Genomic DNA, 24529 nt, shown 5'->3' on the forward strand with positions numbered 1-24529 from the left:
CCGTGTGCGTATGTTGGAGATTGAACCGCACCATTACCTTCGCTACGTGGCTCCAACACACACACACACACACACACACACACACACACACACTCATCTTCTCAAGTGATGTGAAATGCATGTAGGACTCCTTCAGTATTAAATCACTGAAAGACAAAAAGATAAAGCGGTTTGCAGTATTATATATGCAGCACGTATCTTATACATCGTACTGTATGTACGGTCTTTCCTTCTGGATGTTGTGAAAGCTACCTAAATGGTTTTAAATGCCATTGCAATCTTACAAAGCTTTATTTAAAAGAAAAAACAGTTTAACAAATCTCTTTGTTAATAGCATTGCGCCATCTGAAGCTAAGTCAATTTATGTTATAAGGGATAATGCGAGTCGGTCATTATTGCATAATAAAGCCCAGATCTTGTATCATCCTGAAGACATTTATTTTGTGATAATGACCGGTTTACTGTACATTTGTCTTGATCGGTTTACAGCTCTTTACAGGCTAAATAAATTAATGGACATGAAATATTGATTCAAGTAAAAATGATTTTATTATGTGAGGAGAGACTGGGTTACCGGGGTCCACAGTCAATTCTGCAGTGAAGTTCAACTCTTGTGCTGCATGATACAATTGCTGTGATTATACTGGAGAGGTTTTGTCATAGTAGATCTCATCTGACATGGATTTCTGTGCAGAATTAATGAGCTTAGGGCTCTTTTGAATCTCTGAGCAGGTTACACTACACACTACTGATCTGTGCCAGTAGAGGGTGTAATGCATTATACTGTTTTACTACTAATGGGAGGCTTGTTATTGAACTATAAACAGAGAAAAGTAATGCATTAGATTGTAACAAGTTGATGATGTCTTTCTATTGTATTACGACTGCTTGATTAAAGCAGAGGGCTTAGTTAAACTTTAATTTGTGTTCGTTATTATATATAACATCTTTAATGTAATGTCTGGTGTCTCAGATTGTTACTTGATATAGAGGTTTTCCCTTTACCAGGCATTGTGCCATGTTTTAAGAGTTGCATTAAGGTCCCGTTAAGCTCGGAGGATTTGAGTCAGGCAGAAGGGCTTGCATGTTCATTGTGGAACTGTATGTCAAGTTAATTTTACATTTTAAAACTTATAAAGATGTTCAAGTCACCATCAGCTTATGCGATTTCTTTTGTGTGACGGGGCATAGTCAGATTAATTGGATGAAACAATTTGAACTTTATTTTGCAGTTTCAGCGTATTAATTGCAATATATATCAAAATTAATTGCAGCAGAGATATGAGGCCGTTATGCTTGTGCAGAGATATTTTGATGTAATATACAAATCACCAAGCACAGTCAAAATTTTTCACTTGGCACTTTCTTTGTAGATTCATTGAAATGATTTAAATGCAAATTTCACTTTTTAAAGCAATAAAACTGCCTGACTAGGGACAGATACATCTGTCTATGTTAGACCATGCTAAATAAACTCAGATTTAATTATTTACATGTAATTACCTTGTAAAAGTATAGTTTAATTAAGTCAAATGCTTCCAGAAAGCATTAGATTTTGAGAAGAAAATGTGTGTGATACTTGACCAAGCAAAACTGCCACAAGGATGTTTTGGATGATCTTCCGGGCAGGGTTGCAAGCCATTCATTAATTCTTTCTGAAATTGAAACGTAAAGTCCACAGTATAGTGTATAGTCTTAGTAACTGCTAGTAAGTTTGAAACTAACTATGTACTTTATTTGCTTGCACTGTGTATTCTAAAGACAAAATAGGTTAAAAGCTCTACGTAAATAAGGGACATTATTAAAAATAAAATAGAAATCTTTGAAATGCCAAGAATTTTAGTTGATCCCTAATTCAAACTTCATTTGCCTCACGCAATAACTTTTAAAAATACTAGCACCTATGGTGCAGCAAGCACCTACAGAGCAGCAAGCACATAAGGTAGCACCTTTGGTGCTTGGCTCTAATAAGTTTATAAAAAACGACACTATCATTATTAACATAAAAGGCATATATGGATAATGGCTATAAGTATATTGATGCAAGTAAAACTAAAGGGGTATTTTATCTTAGAAACTGTATTGATTTATTGATCCTTATAAATTTGAAATACTGATACAAAAAATCTAATAAATAATATTTTATTACTGATATTATTTGACATGCACAGAGATGTGCTATAATGTTCTCTCTCTTAAAATGTAAATGAGTATAAATTTCAACATTACCACATATGAAGTCTGTTGAGTAAAACAAGATCTTATTGATTATGTTCAGTCAGTCTGCTATTTTATAAATATTAGTTTGTACACATTTCAACTAAGTTTAAAGGGCACACATGCCTATTTTAACAAGATGTAAAGTCTCAGGTGTGCCTAGAAAGTTTTAGCTCAAAATACCTCACAGATCATTTGTTATAGCATGTCCAATATGTCCCTATTTGGGTGGTCATGGGCGGGGCTTTGTTTGTGTGACATCATATTAACAAGAGAATCAAAACAACATGTCTACATGAGACTGTTTTGGTTTAATGGGGATTTAAAAAGAAGGACAGGGTAGATGGATGAGGATTTGGTGGATTTTGCATAATATGGGCCCTTTAATGGTGCAACCCAAAAAGTATATAGTAGTGCGCAAGTTGTGGCATAGTACCCCCTTATGTCAAAACTATATTAAGCTGTAACTTTTGCACAATTGTTGCAACCGACCCCTAGGTGTTGCAATTGTATTTTTAGCATGTTGTTATGTAGTTGCTATAGTCTTGTGGATGATCACCAGGGGGTTTGCAATGCAATTCCTAAAGTGTTATTTTGACATTGTGTGTGTGCGGTTGCTACGGCATTACTAGATGGTTGCTTACTGCCAAGAGCTCACGCTGGTTTTCTATTCTGGTCACATAGCAAGTACCACTAATAAAAAAGTCCACTTAGAATAAAGTCCAAATTGTTGATGTACTAATGCATTCAAACAGCACTTTACTTTCAGCAAAAATCAATCTCCGCTTCTACCCCAATTTAAAACCCCTGAAGCCACTCGGATGTGAAAAGATTAGCACATTTCTCGGAGTGACAGACATGTGACTGACAGCGGATTATAAATCCAGGTAATGATTCCAGCAGCTTCCTCACTTCCTCGTAATGTGACAGCTGATGGCAGGAGACACAAGACTGCTGAGCTTGTGCTTCTCATCGCTGACCTTAACACATTCCAGCCCTCCTCATTTTTGTCTCCACTGCAAGGGAACAGATGCTGTAACTCTTTTCTCATATAGGCATACTGTACATCTGTGAGATATAGACATCTTGAGATGCGACCGTCCTAATCTTGATAGCCCTATTCTTCTTCCATCCAATCTCTAGAGAAACGGCTTGCTAAGTCACTGTTACTTTACGACTGTATGTAAATTATGTCTGTTTTGATTGACTATCCTCATCCAGGTGTGCCAAGTTGCAGAATACTAAATAGATGTTGTGTCAATGTAGGCCATCACATCATTAATTGAATAAAATTTAAATTAACTTTGAAGGAATTTAATGTGCACGTTGTCTAGCTAGTACATCCAACTATTTCTTTACAAAAGAGCAAGAGAAAGTCAAATTTTCCATGACATGGCTTCTTTAATGCTTATGCTCTTGGCATTTGCAATTTCATTATGATGTCACATTTATGGGACAAATGGGACAGTGAGGTATAAATTGGTCTCTATGTGGCACGAAAAAATATGATAGTTGAACCTCTGCATCTCCATCCCTCCTTATTCAGGTAGTTTGACGCAGTCCCTGGTGTTTAATTTCTTGTGAAGTGTGCAGCTGGCATTTCAAACAATCCGGGTGTCTTTATGTCAGTTTACCGTGAGTGAAAATGACTTTAAAGGGCACTCTAACTTCTTTTATCTTTAGATGGTGTGAGTGGGCGGTCTTAATGATCTTCACTCCTTTGATAGTCTTTGAATTAGTATAAATGTCATATTATACTCACCCTACCTCAGTAGGATGTTCTCTGTAGGTATAAGTATTGCATATTGTTATTTCATGTTAACTGATACATAAAGTGTTACTGAAGAATGATATAGATCAGAAATGCTCAGTATGGCTTTCAAATGAAATTTAGTCCTAACTAACCGGTCGGTAATGTTCAAGTGAATTCCAATACACTGATTATCTGCTCCATTTGATTGGATATGAAACAGTAACTACAGGAAGTCCATGCCAATCCAATACCTTCTATTCTCACCCAAAGACCATTCGCTCCTGTTGGTGAGCGTCTGTGAAGGACATCTGTTCACGGGCGTCAGTCAGAGGGACGTTTCCGCCACTGCTGGGAGCCTCCTAAAAATAACCATTAATGGGCAAAGGTGCCAAGACGATGAGAGACTCAAAGCAGTGACTTGTCGTGAGCAGATAGGAAGTCTGGATGATCTCATGCCAAATTGGTCCAGGATTCGTGAACTACTACAAAATTCACTCCATGTCTTGGTACTGTTATTATTCACAGAATGTATAAAACGTTTTAATAGTGTGGAAGTGTGGATTGGTCTACACCAGGGGTGCCCAAACTCTGTCCTTGGAGGGCTGATATCATGTTTTTCTCAAACTTGCCTCAGCACATCTGCCTGGAGGTTTCTAGTATGCTTGGTAGACCTCAAATTAGCTGCTTTAAGGGTGCTTGATTAGGGTAAAAGCTAGGGATGCATAACGATTAATAACAATTAATCTATAGCAGAATAAAAGTTTTTTTATATTTATAAATATGCACACATGCATTTATAATTTTAAGAAAAAAATATATTTATATATTAAGCATTTATATAATAGTGCTGGGCAAAGATTAATCGTGATTAATCGCATACAAAATAAAAGTGATTTTTGGCATAATATATGAGTGTGTGCTGTGTGTAATTAATTATTATGTATAAATAAATACACACACATTCATGTATGTATTTAAGAAACATTTACATGTTTATATATATCTATTTATATTTTTTATATTCTATATTAAATATAAATTAAGAAAAAATGTATATATAAATAAAACAATTCTGAAATGAATATATGAATGTGTGTGTGGTTAAATATCCATAATAATTAGACACAGTACATGCACATATATTATGCAAAAACTCACTTTTTTTTGTATGCGATTAATCGCGATTAATCTTTGCCCAGCACTAATATATAATTAATTATACATAAATATACAAATGTATATACACATGTAAACATTTCTTAAATATATACATGCATGTGTGTGCATTTATCTATACAAAGTTACACAGTTCACACACATATATGGTGTAAACAAAAACTTTTATTCTGCTATAGATTAATCGCGATTAATAGTTATGCATCCCTAGTTGTGGACCACTGGTCTAGGCTATTTATTGTGTAGTTCCTAATGGTGTAAGTGTTTGTATAATAGTTTATTCTGAAAGTGATAAGCTGTCATTGTAAATTGTTATTGTATGGCATCTCAAAATAACTTTTTAAAACAAGTCAGTAGCTTTGAATTTAAGAGACAAATTTTGCATGGTGCAAGATTTACATATTTTATTCAAGACTTGCTGTCTCTTGTTTTTGAATGGCTTTCAGTGTTATTTTAAAAAAATAGATTTTTTTGGAGTCTTTCCATGTGCTTCATTGATATCCAGCAAAATTGTAAACGAATAGTTGTCTTTTCATAACATTTAAAACACTATGGGGCAGTTTCCTGGACAGGGTTTATATTAATCCAGGACTAGGCCTTACTAGATTTATATGAGGAAGTTTATACAAACATACCTTAACAAAACAATACCGGTGTGCGTCTTGAGACAAAACAAAGACACTGATTTATGTTAAGATGTGTCAGTGCAAGATGTTTTTAAAGGAAAACACCACAGTTTTTCAATATTTTTTTACTATGTTCTTACCTCAACTTACCTCAATGTCTCCAAACAGGGATGAATTTAGAAGCCACCAAACACTTCCATGTTTTTTCTATTTAAAGTTACATGAGTAGTTACACGAGTAAGTATGGTGGCACAAAATAAAACTTTCATTTGGAGCCATAGGAATGAATGGGGCTAGGCTAAATGCTAACACATTTACAAAGCGCTGTACAAAGATTAAGTGCACGCATTGAAAAAAGATAGGTGTGTATTAATTCAACTAAGTTGAGGTAAGAACATAGTAAAATATTGAAAAACGGTGGTGTTTTCCTTTAAATGATGGCAGCTCAAACATGCATTATAGTCTGGGACTAGGATAAGCCCTGTCCAGGAAACCACCCCAAATGGTATCTGTATAATGTATCTGTCAAATGTAATCCAGGACCTGACTCTAAAATGTTGAGAGAAAAATATTTTTTGTCATCAAGTGCAAGTTTTGATCATTAATAAATCTGATATACATATTTGCTTAAAGGGACAGTTCACTGAAAAATGAAAATTCTGTCATCATTTACTCACCCTCAAGTTGTTCCAAACCTGTATACTTTTTTTTATTCTACTCAACATAAATGAAGATATTTTGAAATATTAACCAAACAGATCTGGGGCACCATTCACTTCCATAGTATTATTTTTTCTACTTTGGAAGTCAATGGTGCCCTAGATCTGCATAGTTAGAAACATGTTTCTAAATATCTTCCTTTATATTCAGTAAAATAAAGAAATTTAAGTTTCGAATGACTTGAGGGTGATTAAACATTTTCACATTTTCATTTTTCTGTAAAATATCTCTTTAGCCGGACTATTAATATAATTGTAAACAATCATACATATAACTATTTTACAGTAAGCATTGCTATAATTGCTATATAATTTAAAAGGTAACACTTTACAATAACAAATGCATTACCTAACATGAGCAAGCAAACATGTTTTAATTGCATTCTCTAATCACTGGGATTCAGTGCTGATGTCTCAATAGACTCGCTGAATCCAGGCACACGATGAAGCCACTCCCACATGAGCCGACCAGTGAACTGACACGCCGACTGGGCTGCAGACTCTCTCCCTCTTTCTGTCTCTCTTTCACTCTCTCTCTTTCTCCATGGCCGGTGCTAACGGACGAACAAACACAAGGGGTGGGGGGAACAGACTATGTAGAGTGCATAGAGAATGAGAAGAGAGAGAAGGACCATGACTAGCGTAACACGCTCTGTCCCTCGTTTACTTTCAGACACCGGTCAGAAAAAAAACACGCTAAAAGATGTTCGGCGGATTTCCTTTCAGAGGCCCAAAGGCACCATGGAGTACGTGGTGAGTATGAGGTTTTCTGTCTGATCCAGGTGCTTCTGTTTACATACTGATCCGGTCCATCTGTGTGTGTGTGCTTAGCTCAGGATGAATGTGTGTACACATAACCGCATGCATGTAATTATGTTTGGGATGGATATATGAATGTACACATTGAATATGATTTACGGTGCTGTTGTTATGTGATGCTAGACTTTTAATTGCTGTTTATCATGGTAGTTTACCTGCTGTCTTTAGGTATAAAACATGCATAATAAAATGACTGTCATGCAGGGTAATATCAGGACATCGTATTGTGTAAACATTTATGATCTGATCTCAGAAATAAATATGCTTCCACTTAAATCATCTTTATCGATTTGATAAAGAAATAGAGAGAGAGACAGAGACAGAGAGCTTTTCCACGTGTTCTTGAGATGACCTCAAATCAGGTGCTGACTTTCTCCATGGTAACAGTGGTGATGCTGGTGATGCTGGGAGAGAGAAAGTGAAAGGCAATGATGCCTGAGGGATAAGGAGGTCTTGTGATTCAGTCAACCTGCTACCTTATAGATAAACCTTGAATTTGAACTTGAGTCTTTGTGTACATATATCACGTCAGCACCATCAGAGGATAGTTTATAAAGTCCTTTTTTAAATACATTTCTAGAATTAAAAAATTAATCCTAAAATCAACTACTCTGCTATAATGAAGACTTCAATATGTTCAGTAAAATGAATTAGAGTTTTAAATGAATATCCAGATGGATTCAAGTTGTGATTAGGAATTAAAGGTTTATTCAAATTCTTGGTGGTATTAAACCATTCATCATTCTTTCTTTGATACTAAAATTAGAAAATATTATATGAAAATAATAGAAAATATCCACAGTATTTGAAGAGTTTGGTTACAAAATACAATAAATCCATTTAAGACTAATTTGGGTAAAAATTTGATTTCTATATCAAGAAAGTGACAAGATGAAAACCACTATTTTCTGTTACAAACTTTCACATAGCATATTTAGGTTATAATAACATTAAAAATTTAAATCCATAATTTGATTTTCAAAGATTTATTATAAAAACTAATTATTTTCCCGCAAAATGGAATAAATCCATGACGAGTTTTTTTTTAAATAATATAAATCTATTGAATCAACATATAAATGTGCATTCATCTTTGGCATGTTATATTCGTTTAGTTGACTTGTGATATCCACTGATTAAAAAAATAAACATTAATGGCATTATTAAAGTAACAAAAAACTTACTTTGTCATATTAATAACACTGTTATTGCTGCTATCATCCTTGGGACGTCGTTGCTGAACTTTTTTGACAGCGATCAGCTGTAAAATGTTTTGGTCCTGCTCGATTTTCGTTGACTTTGAGTAAAATAATGAAAAGGTTTTCATAAGATCCCCTGAGGTCAATGTGTTAGCATGACAGAAGCTTAAAGCTGCTGTGTGAGAACAAGCAACAGCCGGCATTTTTCCGTCTCCCGAGTGCCTCTCACATAAATTATTAGATTTTGATGGCTTACGTTTCTTATCCGCCACAGAAAACCACCACAGGTTTATTAATGCCATCAAAATTACCTTTTTTTATTACGAAGTACAAAGTAGATGAGGAAAACTAGGATTCTGCTAGTCTCACGAGGTTTTGTGATATAGTCACGTAATTTTTTGATTCTTATAATTATCCACGAATTTCCGCGTTTTTTCGTGATAGTATAACAAATTCCTATTTTCGTGTGATTATCACATTTTGGTTACTCAACTGCCTTTTCCTATTTTTAAACCATTGCTGCTTTGGTTTAGGGTTAGATTTGGTGCTTGCATTAGAATGTCACTTTATATATTGGTTTATAAATTTTTTTTTCGGATTTATGTTTTTATATGTCGCCTGGCATTAAGGTTAGAGTTGGGTTCGGGTAGGGATGTAATTTTATGTAAATCTACCCTAAACCGAAGCGACAATGGTAAGAAAATAGGACAAAACAGTTCAGTAACCAATACGTGATAATCATTTCGTGATGATCACGAAAAAACGCGGAAATTCGTGATAATATCACGAAAAAGAATAAAAAAATGACATGACTGTATAATGAAATTTCGTGAGACTGTGCTGGATTCTGTGTGTATTTATAGCACCGCCATTGTTGTTTACAATGCGTGGAATTGGTTCATTGTTATTTGTTGAATGGATTTATTGCATTCTGCAGAGAAGAAGGACTGGCGTTTATCGCGTTTTGGAAAAAGGGAAAAAAGATGACAGAATAACACGGCAGATATCGGATTTTGCATAAAACAAAGAATATACTTTTTAATACTGACCTGATACAATTTTTTTTTAAATGCTGTTTATCGTGTTTTAGAATTAACCAAACTCTTTATTTGAAGAGTTTCGTTGCAAAACAAGATAACTTTGTTACTTTTTCAGAAATCTAGTTTTTTGGTTGTGCATTCCAATTAATATCAATTCAACTGCAGTTGGTTTGTTGTGATTTAAACCTTCATAAGTTAAATACAGCTAAGTAGCACCATAAAACAAAATAATAACATAATAATAAACATGGTTTGGCATCTCGTTTTGCAATAAAACTCTTCATTTGTTTACCTTTTTATTATTTTTTTATTTTGTACAGTAAGGTATTATTTGGTATGGTAGGGTAGGGTACATTTTTGCAACATTTGCATTTGTCAGAAAATTCACTGTCAGAAAACAAGGTACAAAAAAGGTACAAAACTGTAAATTTTCTGCCTTTGGGCTGCTACCCTCAAAGGTTTATTTTTGTACCTTTATGGTATACAACAGATTGAACTGTTGTACCTTTTGGAGTACAATATTATACTCTAAGGACCTATTGTGTACCTTAAAGAACAATTTTGTACCAGTTAAATTTTAGGGGTACATGAACTGTACCTTAAACAAAAGTACACAATAGACCCTTAGGGTGTAGTAATGTTCCCCAAAAGGTACAACATTGTATTATGTTTAATATACCTGCAAAGGTAGGTACAAAAATGTAGTTTTGTTTTATATTTCTGACAGTGTTTTACTACTAGCACAATTATTTAGTATAATAATAACAATAATAATATAGTAAGTAGTAATAATAAGTATATATTTTATTTACAATACAGTGTGGATTTAGTAGTATATTTGGGGGGAACAACCCTTAGATTTGTTAGGTCCTCCTGACCCCACGTGATTTTCGATAATGTATTCGCAAACAAAAACTTGCTATGAATTATACTTTTACAGTATTTATTAATCTTAGTTCGTTAATTTCAGCATTTACTAACACATTAATAAAATCAAAGGGTTGCCAAATTTGCTATGCCATTCTGTGTGCACTCTCTACAGCAGGTACTGTAGTGCAAACGGTGCAGGACAGGTTACATGTTCATTGGGTTACAATGTGAAAAACACTTAGTGAGCAGTGGTGATACTTGTCTTAGCAAACATCATCTACTGTATGTTGGCCAAATATTTGATTTTCCCTAATCGCCATAAATCTGCTGTTAAACTGACATGAAGTCATATAGCAGAAGTGTTGTTTTTTGTAGGTCAGTAACCTTTCTTCCTCCACACCTTTCTCTTTCTTATCGTCAGTGTTGTGAAACCGTAAACTATCCCTCTGTAATTGCACACCATCACATCCACACTAACCAATCAAAGTGATTTGTGGCCGTGTGACCGCAGTGATTGATGGCCTTAATCAATCAATGTTCTTAGAGGAAGTGCTTGCCATCCAACACACGATACTTTAATCCTAAAGCTTTAATGGGAATCCATGCATCTCATATGAGTTTATATCTGTTGATAAGTTTAAAACTGGCAAATTATACTAGACGTTATGGTCTGGTGTTTATATCTGTGTTATGTAGCATGCATGTTTATGATCTGTAGTTGTCTACACACAGATGTTTCCCAAACAGGATATAGATTAATCCAGGACTAGGCCTTAGTGTTATTATTTTAATAGTTTTTACAAACTAACCTTAAAAAAATACTGGTGTGCATATTTCTTGAGACTAAACATTGGCACTGATATATGTTAGGATATGTCAGTACAAGGTGTTTGTAAATTATGGCAGTTCAAACATGCATTTTAGTCTGGGACTAGGATAAGCCCTGTCTGGGAATCCTGCTGCTATGTGTGGTACATGTTTGCAACTGATCAGTAGACGGGTGATTCTCACGAAAACTTGGTTTTAAAAATGTCAAGCATGAAAATTTAAAAATTGCTTAAATTTACTTTTTTTCCCATCAGACATTGAAAAACAAAGTCTGGAGTAAATGGGAACATTAATTTAAAAACTTTTACTTATCATTTAACACTTTTTGTAACATAATTAAAAAAATTAGTCCTAAAAAATCTCATTACCGCAACAGTCAGAAAACATCAACACTGACATATTTTCAAAATGACATGACAAACCTGAAAGAACATAATTTTGGAGATTCTGCACATGCATTTAAAATCAAAGTATTATGCTTCTATTAATTAAAATTAACATTTAATAAGCATCTGTTGCGGTAATGATAATCAAAATGTCGTGTAAGCATTCTGACAAGACAATATTTCAAATTAACTGTAAAAAAATGATCTTACCTGGTAGCCATCTTGAAGTAACTGGTCCATGTGCTTGGTCACTCAAAATCAAACTTTATTAAAATTCTGTATGTGTGCTTAAACTGTTCTCAAAAAGTGTTGCGGAGGCATGGACACATCATTTTCCTAATTTTTCTTCATTATTATTATACATGAATATTCAGTAAATATTTTTTCTGTCATCTAAAGTAGTCTAGCAAAACATCCATTTATTTATTTTTCTTAATATTTTTGTGTTAATTTGATTAAGTTACAACATAACGCATGTTCAAACACAGCCGGACACATTGCGGTAATGAGAATTTCAGCAGAAAATGAGATAAAATTTCCAATTATAAATTCTTATGTTGAAATCACACATTGTGAAAGGTAGAACACAGTATCGTGTTAATTCTGATGCTTTTTAATGTTACTATATTACACATTTTAAAGCTAAAATCATTAGTGCCGTGGTGTTTCAATGGTTTCGTGAGAATCACCCAGACACTGTCTCTCAATGAAGGGTCTATCTAAAAGATATTGAATTGAAAGACAGTGAGAGAGGTCTTAATTATTTATCTCAGGCTGTTGAGCTGAAAGTGATACCCAATGAGAATCAATGTTTTGGATCAGGTGACGCAAAGATCCGGTGATCTGGTGACCGCCGCCTGGGCCTGTTTCAAAACTTCGGCATATCTTTGCAACTAGCCACTAGGAGTTTATTTCCTCGTTTGCTATTGTAGTAAACAAACTCCTCTGAATGTGTGGTATAAAATCAGATTTAATACATGTTAAAAAATAGAAAAATATTTTTTCATTTCAAATTGGCTTACAGTGCAGCGAGATATTTTTAATATGTTGTTTTGCCCCACTACTGTCCAATATTATGACACACTGGCATGATTTGTAATAATACTTTTTAATAAGTATTTAATTTGGCATTCAAGGTACTAGCTTTCACTTTGTTCAAAAACTAATATTTCTCACAGCAGTTTAGTATTTCAGCCTGTGCTTAGTTTGTATGTTTACCATTCAGAGAGTAATGCTTTTTAAATGCTGTTTGCAAGGCAAATAATAATCTGTCTTTGATATTGACTAAGGTCCGGCTACAGCCACAATCTGTGAATTTAAATCATTGTGTTCACTTGTAAAGTATAACCAACATATGAATAGCTCAGATGCAAAACTGGTGTGTCTGACATGTTTTCTTGTAAATTAGCATTTTTTTATCAGACTCTTAATGAATTCTGCTAACAAATCTTTATTTCTAAACGAGGTCGTAATTAAGCGGATCTGAAGTGAACATATTTAATTAATGTATATTATGTGTAGATAGCATTTATTGAGGCCAAAACTGCAATGAAATCTTTAGAGATTATTCTGTCGTGATTTTCTGACCCTCATGTTGTTTTAAACCTGTACCACAAATGTAGATATTTGATAAATACTTATAAGCGCACAGTTGAGTACCTATACCTATTGACTAACATAGGATTTGCTTTTCCTACTATAGATCACTAATACTATGCACACATATGGATCTACAAATGCTTTTACATTATTATGCATTACAAAATGACTATGACAGACATAACATTATATTCTTTAATGTTCTACATAGATGCATTGTTTTTTACATGGGGCTCGGTTTGCTAATTTTAGTTTCCAAAGCACAGTTTGCTTTGTTACCTGGAAGCAGAAGTCATAATTTAGAGCTCTGGCTTTTGAACCTGCGAAAAGTCCAGAATATGTAATGCTTGTTTTGTTTGTTTCACCTCTAGGTGGAGTCGCGGGACACCCTCAACAGCATTGCGCTGAAGTTCGACACCACCCCTAATGAGCTCGTACAGCTCAATAAGCTCTTCTCTCGTGCTGTGGTTACTGGCAAGGTGTCGTATGGCCTTTTCACATAGACAGTCTCTGTTTTAGATCAGATTCGTATGTGTTTCACTCTTTCTAGTTCACACTCTCAGCCTATTTTATCTGTCCCAACTTGCAATGTTAATTTATTAAAACATTTTTAAAAAATGTAATGATGAGGCTTTACATAATTTAATATGAATTGTATTGTTCTAAATGTATAATTGTTCGTAAGACAGACTTTGAATCTTTTTAAAGTAGTGGCCAAATGTGATGTCCAACAATTGACACATTTGCTTTTTATTTACATATATTATTAAAATTTTGTTTGCATGTTGGATTAAATTATACTGAACTGAAGCTTAGTTTTGAGAAGAATTTAAGGGAGAATGGCAAAAAATTACACACGTGCAAAGTTTATAATGACATATCCGAAGACAATGTCTAGAAAACATTTCCACAAAAGAGGATCAACAAATATTAATGGTCAGTGTGAGCTGTATTACCTGTGAGCTTTTTGTTTTCCTTTACTTTTTTGATATTCAAATAGATTCCAGATATCTTATGCTGTGGTTTAGCTTTCTTGCCAAAATATTTTGTCCAATAGATAATATTAAAAGTTCAATGTTTTCTTCATTTTTACCATTCACCTCCTCTTTTGATGGTTTAAAGATTAGTCCATTTTCTTAATAGAAAAATCCACATAATTTACTCACCACTATGTCATCCAGGATGTTGGTGTCTTTTTTTGTTCGGTCGAGAGGAAGTTATGTTTTTTGATGAAGGCATTCCGGGATTTTTCTCATTTTAATGGACTTTAATGGACCCCAACACTTAACAGTTTTAATGCAGTTTAAAATTGAGTTTCAAAGGATTCTAAACAATCTCAAATGAGGCATTAGGGTCTTATCTAGTGAAACGATTTTTGGCAAGAAAAAAAAATATATGCACCGAAACTTCTCTTCTTCCTCCGGCTGTGTGGCGAGCCAGCGGGACCTCGCGTAGTTGCGTAGTGATGTTGAGGGGTCACGTGTTGCATGTGTGAAATGCACATTTGCGGACTGTTTTGAGCAATGAACTGACACAAAGACATTAGTTAGTATCATTCGGCATTCAACAACGTCGGAGCGGTCCTCTTTCTCCACACTTGTAAACACTGGGGCGTAGTTTCGCATACGTCATCCGTGACCTCTTGATGTGATGACGTATTACGTGGGGTCACGCTGGCGCGTCACGGGACCGGAGGAGGGCGAGAAGTTGTGGTTTGAAAGTGCATATTTTTTATTTTTACTGCCAAAAACTAACGCTTCAGTGTTTACTAGTGTAGGAAGGTGGACCGTTCCAGTGTTGTTGTATGTGGAATGATACTAATTAATGTCTTTGTGCCAGTTTATTGTTTAAAATGGTTCGCAAGCTTTTCACACATGTAACGCGTGACCTTTCGACGTGATTGTGCAATACGTAAGGTTGCGCTGGCGCATCACACGGCTTGTGCAAGACGAGAAGTTGTGGTTTAAAAGTGCATATTTTTTCTTTTTCTTGCCGAAAATGACTATCGCTTTGCTAGATAAAACCCTTATGCCCTGTTTGTGATTGTTGCATTGAAACTGTGAACTGTTGAGGTCCAATAAAGCCTATAAAATTAAGAAAAACCCTGAAATGTTTTCCTTAAAAAATTTAATTTCTTCTCCACTGAACAAGGAAAGACACAAACATCTTTGATGACATGGGGGGGGGGTGAGTAAATTATCGGGATTTTTTTTATGAAAGTGAAGTAATTCTTTTCTAACGTGAAATGGCATTGAAAGTAAATATTGTATAAATCGCCTTCCCACGACTTTACTTTTCCCCAATACTTTATGTACTTAATGTTTATCATTTCAGTTTTGTGCATGTTCTGTATGCATATAAAGTACAGATTTATACACACTGTGCATTTTGTACCGTAGGTGCTCTATGTTCCTGATCCAGAATACGTCTCCAGTGCCGACAGTTCCCCATCCCTCAGTCCCATCAGCCCCCTTTCCCCCACCTCTTCTGAAGCCGATCTGGAGAAAGCCACCACAGTAAGTGTCGTCCTGCATCTTCATCCATAGCTCCCATTGTACAATGCTGGTTAGGAAAGTGTCATTCTTGCAGTTTGTACTGGCATTTTAGCTTTGTGATGTATATTCATGGTTAGGCAAAGAAAAAAGCTGTATTGAATGTAATAAGTTATGTTTTTTGAGGGTCCATTGAGCATTATTAGGTCACATCTTAATCAGCTTAAGTGAAACGGCTTGGATCATGATTTTTACACAAATGCAATTTACATTTTAATTTAGCCTGTAAGTGAAATAGAAGTGCCATGGAGGATCACTTTGCATAGCTTGCATTTTACAAGGATTCAATTATTTCCCAATTACGTCAGTTAGGTTTTTAATTTGTACCTGCAGCTCCTGTACAGACCCTGTTTAATTACATTCGGCTAGGGTACCAAATGGTTCCTTTATCTTATTTATAATAAATCAATGCTAATATATTTGTGTAGGTGGATGGTTATTAGGTGCAGCCCAAAGCTTGTTTTTGGGCTCCATGTTCATCAACTGTATGAATAAGTAAAAACACTAAAAGCATTTTAAGCTGTGGAGGCCACCATTATATTTAAAATATTACTATAGTTTACTATAGTAAATACTAGGGTATCTACTATAGTTTTTTATGTGAGAATGTTTAACTCCCCACTCCCACCTTCTTATCTCTCAGATCATCTTTATGTTTTCTGTATTGTTCATCATTTATGGTATATATGAAAAAGGGGTTGATGTTTTTGTATATTAATGGCATGCCGTGCAGATGTCAAGACCACATACCACCACCTAGCGTCTCTGTGGTGCATTTATAATTCATCCTCTGTTTCACATCATTTTACAATCTACTGATTATAGACCTGTTTACCATGTTTACCTTGCTGTAGCGTTAATAAAACGGGTTTTGATTGCAGCCTCTTGACGTCATGTATTGTAATGTAAACAAAATGGCGGCCCCCGAATGAAAATATTTTTTCAAAGTTTATTAAAACTTAGACACAGGGTTCCCAAAGGTCCTTGAAAGTTTGTGAATCTGGGGGAAAAAATTCAAGACCCTGTGAAGTTTTTGAAAATATACATACATAGATACAGGTCATTGAAAGTGCTTGAATCAATTTTATGCAAGAAGCTTTCTGGAAAGAAAATCCATATTATTCCCTGTGTAGTGTAGGATAATATCATAAAAATTCTAGACTTCTTAAGCACACGTGCTAAACTGTTCGCTTTAAATGCTTATATCTTCTGTACGTGAATGTTTGACACATGAAAATCTCTTGGGTTACGTATGTAACCGTTGTTCCCTAGGAAGGGAATGAGACGCTGCGTCTCCTTTGCCATACTTCCTGCGTCCCTGTAACACCGTCTTTGGCAATATTTCAAATAGCGATAAACTATGTAGACAAATTTTTTTTTGTTTGGGTCTGTAATGCCTTAGAAGAATCCTAAAAACCTCTCTCAGATAGCTCTATTAGGGTGGGGGATTTTAAACAAGTGGTTTTGCACCTATTTGGCTCCCCCTACTGGCTTAACTTGCAATCTCATTACCGATTGACTGACTTTGCTGCCACTCAAAAAATTTAGCCAATTATTTTAAAGTGGAGGGGCAGCTAGGGGCCTGTGATGTCATAAGCTTCAGTTTTTCAGTTTGGGCAGTTTTCTGGCTGACATTTCTAAAAGAGGAATTTCTATGAGACTGAGATGTTTAGCATGTCTAGTACTTTTTGTATGTTTGTGAATGTGGGTAGACTACCATTATTCAACAAAGACAAGGTCAAAATGGTTTTTCATTCTCTGTCCCCTTTAAAAAGGAGCGCCAGGGTTTTGTACTTAATGTATTTCCCTTTAGTACACTTCAGGTTTTTCCACTGTAAAACACAGATCCAAGTAATTGTTTTATGCAGACAAATAGCATTCTCTAGCTATGCCCTGTTGGTGATACTGGATGACAAATAAGATCCTTTTGAGAGATCACAATGGCTGCTTTTAAGCTTTCAGCAGTCCTTGTATCTTTTAAGTGCCTATTTATTTTCTGCACTGGCATTGGTTGCCAAATGGTTGGTGTCACATCTTTGTCTCTCTTTTCTGTATTTCTGGTTCCATATGGCCCTGGATTTAACAGCCCTGCTCTCCGTGCCAGGCTTGCACACATTTCTGTAATTATGAAAAGCCTTCTCCCGGTTTCACAGACAGGTTTCACAGGCTAGTCCTAGAATAAAACGCATGTTTGAGCTGTGTCAACTGAAAATAACTTGCACTGACAGATCTTAAAATATACCAGTGCCATTTACTGTATATATGTGTCAAGATACACACCAGTACTGTCTTTTTTAAGGCATTTTTTTTACAAATTTTCTAATCACTAAATCTGTATTGCTATATTGGAAATAACTTTAATTATTACATTTTACATTGATGCATTTGACAGAAAAGTCAGCTTGCAGTGCATTTAATCTGCTGTTTACATTAACATTTTTATTAGTATGTGTGCCTTCTGGGATCAAACTCATGACCTTTGCGTTGCTAGCTGCACTGAATCTATAGCGCTGGAAATACTTTTCCATATCATTGAATCTGTATTGCTATTTGGAAATAACTTCCTAATCACTGAATCTGTGTTGCTTAGAGAAATAACTTTTCCTTATCACTGAATCTGTATTGGTGTGTCAGCAGCAGCTTCATCGAGCAGCTTTCCTTATTTATGTCCTATAATGAGTTCACAAACACAGAGATGCTGACAGTAACTCAACCTCCACAGCATCATGCTAGGAAACCTGCCTCGGTCTCTTGGGTTTCCGGCATTCAGCTTTTCTACAGCAGGAGTCCCTCCAGGGCTTTTACCTTTTGCATTAATGGGCTGTTATTTTCAAGCCACCTTGTTATGCTGACGTTGTGGGTGAGCGACTGTGCCATGAACTCAGGGCAGGGACACATTCATTCTGATGTGGCGAGGACTATCGTTCATAGAAGTTTTTCTTTCGCCTCGCCAGGATGCACATAATGCCCATCGGAGACAAAGCACCCCAGGCCAGGGTCACGGACCCCCGCGACAGGCCAGAGTGGTATCATCCACATCAGAGGAGGAAGAGGCGCTTACTGAAAAGTTTCTTAAAATGAACTGCACATACATCACAGATGGCAAGGTTAGTTCGTTTAGTGCTCTTTATTCTTCCACTTCATTTCGTGCAATTATAAATGTCTGTGTATGGTTAGTCTTAGCTACAGATGACACGTCTAGACTTCCTACAGTCAATTTACTGACCATCTGATGATAGGGAAAGAGTTGGCTCGGTTTGCTTTCAGCCAGACTGGGAAAACTAGAACTGAAACCAAGTTGTTTTTATATGCTACCTGGACGCTATGAGCGTTTCTTAAAAACTCTGTGACATTTTATTTTAAAATTTCAGGTTCTTGGCATCAAATATTGATTATGTGATTTTTTTTTTTTTTTTAAGTTTGTTTAATGTTATGTGATCCGAATTTCTTCTGGACAAAAGTAAGAAGTAGGGGTGAGCAGGGCACAAACACACGCAGGGTTAATTGTAACACGGCTACTTTACATATTTATACAAGGCCGAGCAGTCGGTTCTTTTGGTCTTTTCCTCTTATTGTCAGAAGATCTCCTGTGAATTTGTGAAAAGTTTTGATGTGTTTTGATTAAGATATTGAATAAAGAGTGTTTTGGAGGCATAAAAGTAAATTTCTTCATAGTTTTTTTTTTTACTGTAAACACTGTTCATCATCATTCTGTTAATACAATATCAGGGGAAATAACTGAGCAGCCCTTTAAAAAAAAATCTATTTATATTAGGGCTGTCAATAGATTAAAAAAATTAATCTAGATTAATCGCATGATTTCATGAGTTAACTGCGATTAATCGCAAATTAATCGCACATTTTTATCCATTCTAAATTTACCCTAATTTAACACTTTTCAGGTTTTTAATATTCTAATCATATATACATATATAGATGCTTTATGCAAATGTATGTTAACAACAGCCTGTTTACATTTTAACAGAATCACCAGCCATTGTTTTGTATATGAATTTTCCTTTCAGAAGATTTTTCTTTCTCCATTTTTGTTTGCTGCTGCATCATTTGTGACATGTGCTGGCAAATTGAGTCGGAATTAGCAAATTTAAAAAAAAAATAGTTGTTCATATTTTGACATTCTCTATTAAAACATAGAACAATGCATGATTTGTTGAAATATAACAAAATATGACAGAACTACACGTGTTTGAAGTTGAAAGAGTCAAATTACCACAAACATTTCCACATCCATACATTAAATTACCACATCAATACCTTAAAATCACTGGTAAAACTAATAGATTTAGCACACACAAAGCAAAAACATCATCAATGTATGTTCAACTTTTTTTCCTTTTGTTTGATTGACATTGAGACAGACTGCTTAAAATCTAAATGATCTAATATAATGTTACACATCAGATAGTTTTACCCAACAGTTAACCAAACATTTACTTAAAACATAACAGATTATAGAGCCTACCTGCGTGAATTCTTATCAAAACAGATATTTGTAAAACTGTAATTTTGTGTAGATGTCTATATATCCGGGTCGCGCACTCGCGCGTCTGTATGCACGCGCTTCAGATGTCAGTCAGTCAGCGTGAGGGGATCGCTTTTGAGTCTTATCGCTCTTAATAACTCTTTAACATTAATCAGGTACCGAACTTTATCTCTCTAAATGACTATTTTAACATCAAGCAAGTCCTGCAGTCTATTTTCTAAGTCATGCATAAAAGCGAAACCAAAATGAATTGAGACGCATTTTTGTATTAGATTAAGCATTAGGAGGACGGTAACGTTACACCTCTCAGACGTATAAATAAAGATCATATCAGATGTCCAACGAGCATTTAGAGCGTTGGATTTGGTAGACAATTTGCTTAATGTTCTTATTTCAATGAAAACCTTTTACTCATTTAGAGAGAGTCACATTTGTCTGTGTCTCTGTTCATTCAACTATATGGGCTGGACCAAGGGTCAAACAGAAATTGCGCGTTGCGTTAATCTCCGTTAATAAAATTAGTGGCGTTAAAATGAATTTGCGTTAACGCGTTATTAACGCGTTAATTTTGACAGCCCTAATTTATATGCATTGATGCATAATACAAAGAGGGTTAGATGAAGGATAATGGGTGGATGAATGTGTGGATATCTATCTATTATTGGCAGATATATAAACAATATTCACCTTTAGTATATTAAATTGAATTATTTGTGTTTAAACCAAAATTTCTAGCAGGTGTTACAACAAACCCTCTGTTTGTTACAATGAACCCCACCTATTGGGTAAGTTGTAAAGTTTGCACTCCTGTCACTTTCATTGTAATTGTGCGATAACAGTAGGTCCCACAAACAAACTTTAAGTGTTCATTTGTAGCAGATATGTGTGTGTTGATTGTGTAAAAAAAGGATTAATCTAACTTAAATATATTTTGAATAATAGAGCCAAAGTCAAAAATAGTTAGGTTGTGCCCTGCTAAAGTTATTGCAGAAAAAGCCCCTTCATGTGATACGAGACCCTCCACTTACCTGACCATATCCCTTACTTGAAGTCCTTTTTACACTGGCTATGGAAAAGCAAAGCGAATATGAGATTCGACAGCGGACTGGAATCAAAACAATAGATCCAAATGGATGCACTTACACCAGGTGTGATTATTTGCATCACAAAAAGCGACAATATTTTTACCAGTTTGTCTATTTTTCAATCTTCGCACTGGGTTGAAACGTGGTGTCCTGTGAGATTTAACCTTTAATATACACACAATTTTTTTGTACAACCATTAACTCTTTCCCCGCCATTAATGAGTTAACTCATCAATTAAAGGACAAGTTTGGTATTTTACACTTAAAGCCCTGTTTTCAGATTGTTTATGGTGAAATAGAACGGTTTTGACTGAAATTTCAATATGCGGCTGCCCCGAGAATTTTCGGGTGTTTGTGTTTCACCTCCCACCTCTACAATGGGTCTATAGGTGCACTGGAACAATCATTCCTAAAATGCATTAAACTTTCGTTTACAAAGACGTGAAACTCACAGAGTGGTCAGGGGTGTTCACTGGTATGCTCACACAAAAATCGCTGCAAAAAAGGAAAGTTAAAATTAAACGAAAGTTTAATGCATTTTAGGAAGGACTGTTCCAGTGCACCTACAAACCCATTGTAGAGGTGGGAGGTGAAACACAAACACCCAAAAATTCTCGAGGCAGCCGCATATGTCGAAATTTCAGTCAAAACCGTTCTATTTCATCATAAACAATCTGAAAACAGGGCTTTAAGTGTAAAATACCGAACTTGTCCTTCAAGAATAAATGCTTCCCTGACAATTCTCTGTTTTTCCGTCAATTTATATTTCCTCTATTATCCACTGGTGGTGCTCTTATCCAACTTATAAAATCTGGAAAATCAAAGATTTTAGTAAAGGTAGGATGAAAGTTTTTTTTTAAAGCAGAGCGTCTGTTCTTTCATTTGATATATTGTATGTTTATATATTTAAAGAAGGACATTTTCTGGAAGGCATTAAACTTTTGTAAAAATCATAAAAAATGTTGGCACTGGCTGGCAACTTAAAAAAAAACACTGGCGGGGAAAGAGTTAAGATTTATCCACTCCTAAATGACACATACTGTACTTATATGGTGCAAAATTAATTCTTTGTAAATATGTGGAAAAGCCTCTGTTTGTTTCAGGCACTATGACAAAACTCAAAAGTCTAGATCTGAGATGTTTTTGGTCCAGTTTACTCATCCATAATGTTTCATCTCCTCACTAAAGTTTATTTTTCACCTCTCTTCTTTTAGGGTGTAGTCAGTGGTGTGCTTCTTGTCACCCCAAACAACATCATGTTTGACCCTCATAAGTCAGATCGGCTGGTTCAGGAGCGAGGATGTGAGGAGTACGGCATCATGTGCCCTCTGGAGGAGGTGCAGTCTGCAGCCATGTGCAGGGAGATCACAGACATCAGGGTTAGAGAGCTTGTGCCGCTGTAAGTTGATGAATTGTATGATCGACATTAGTGATGCTAATTACTTAAATAATAGTTCATTTAATAGTAATAATTACTTGAATAATAGTGAATTATTAAAGAACGACTGCATCTTGACTTGACAATTAACAACAAGCTCTAACCACTTAACCACCTAACCACTTAAAAACACTGGGTTACACTTTACTTGAAGGGGTGTTCATAAGACTGACATAACATCTTCATAATAATGCACTTTTAATTTCAATAATTTCAATTTTTATGCACTTTTATGACAACTGTCATTTAAGGTCAATTGTTCAATTATGTAATTTTAAATGTTTACATTAAACTGTCATTTAAATGTCATTAAATAAGTTTGAGTAATGACAAATTATTATTTTAATGATTAATGACAAATTATATTTGTACAACTGTAGTTGAGGTCAAGAAAAATATTGATAACATTGTTATGAAACTACTTGACAGAGTACAAAGTGGTCAGTTATGTTGTCTTGACAATGTCAAGTTATCACGACAAGTTATGATATATTGGTTAATGTCAAGTTGTCATAACAAAGACGTCTCAAATGTCATCTTTCCATTAAAAAAAATACATAATTAAACAAATTACACTACATGAGAGTTGTCATAAACATGCATAAAATCTCCTAAATGTTCACGACATGTGTCATGTCATGAAGGTGTCATCTCAGTCTTTTATGAACATCCCTTCAAGGTACCAAATACTGTAACAATTACATACCAACAATTTGTGTAAACTGTAATTGTAGTAAACTGTTTTGTTTTGTTTGTGCTTCTGCATGCTTTATAAATGCCATAAAACACCCATAGTCAATTCATATTTGTTTCTTTGTTAACACAGAGATCTGGAGCTGGAGCCATCCATACCTGAGGTAAGCCACTTCAAGAGGGCACCTCGGCTAAACGCGACCGGCGCGGCACACCGATTTCATGAGACGGGAAACGACAGCGCCAGTACGGCTCCTCGTAGCACAGAAGCTTCACTGTCCGAAGACGTTTTCACAGAGTCTGAACTTTCACCCGTTCGCGACGACGCTGTCGCGACATCCTCCGATGACCTGCTGCAGATAAAGTCCTCTGGAGCATCTACTGAATCGGTGCAAACCATCAACCAGCCTGCCACACCCATAGGAGAACATTTACTGACTGAAACAAAGGATCTTAAAGAAGTGCCACAAAATGCAGAAATGGAGGAGATTATGTTGAGTGACAGTGGTTTTGAACAGAGTCTGAATACGACAGATTTATCCAAAGAGGTGCTTTCAGGGAACGTTCTGGAAAGCGGAGCGGAGGACCAGGCTGTGAACGAGGCCAAATCACGCACCACCTCCGAATCTCTTTGTTCAGACACCGTAGCAGCCGAAGATTCGGCGAAAGCCATTGAGGCGACCACAAAAGATTGTGCTTGGAAAGCGGCCGTTGAAAAGAAAGAAGGGGAACAAGGATCATCCAATGAGATCTCACCATCTAATGAGCTTGGAGCAAATGAGAAACAAAGTACAGATGAAGGTAACCTAATGTGTCTATGCTCTTTAAAGTCAGGATAAAATCTAAATTGACCCAGTTTTGCATGTTCCTATTCATATTGTGGATTCGTAATCTTCCTATGTCAGCAAAATTAAAAATAATTTCAAGTAATGTTAATCAACAGCTATTTGAACTTCTGTAATGCACCATTTCTAAAATGTAATCCTGGTTAATGGTGATATAATGCAGTAACAGCCTCCACGTCC

At 35.4% G+C, this 24529-nt stretch overlaps 1 protein-coding gene across 3 annotated transcripts in view; it reads left to right on the plus strand.

Annotated features, from left to right (window-relative positions):
• Nucleotides 1-24529, plus strand: part of oxr1b (oxidation resistance 1b) — a 168932-nt gene that overhangs the window by 129655 nt on the left and 14748 nt on the right. For all 3 annotated transcript variants that reach the window (XM_073858527.1, XM_073858529.1, XM_073858528.1), the window contains exons 4-9: nucleotides 7165-7244; nucleotides 13604-13711; nucleotides 15632-15748; nucleotides 18739-18891; nucleotides 22588-22772; nucleotides 23638-24305. In XM_073858527.1, the coding sequence (XP_073714628.1) occupies nucleotides 7165-7244; nucleotides 13604-13711; nucleotides 15632-15748; nucleotides 18739-18891; nucleotides 22588-22772; nucleotides 23638-24305 (1311 nt within the window). The remainder of the gene's footprint in view (nucleotides 1-7164; nucleotides 7245-13603; nucleotides 13712-15631; nucleotides 15749-18738; nucleotides 18892-22587; nucleotides 22773-23637; nucleotides 24306-24529) is intronic.

This window comes from Misgurnus anguillicaudatus, chromosome 20 (genome assembly GCF_027580225.2).
Source record: "Misgurnus anguillicaudatus chromosome 20, ASM2758022v2, whole genome shotgun sequence".
NCBI classification, from domain to species: domain Eukaryota; kingdom Metazoa; phylum Chordata; class Actinopteri; order Cypriniformes; family Cobitidae; genus Misgurnus; species Misgurnus anguillicaudatus.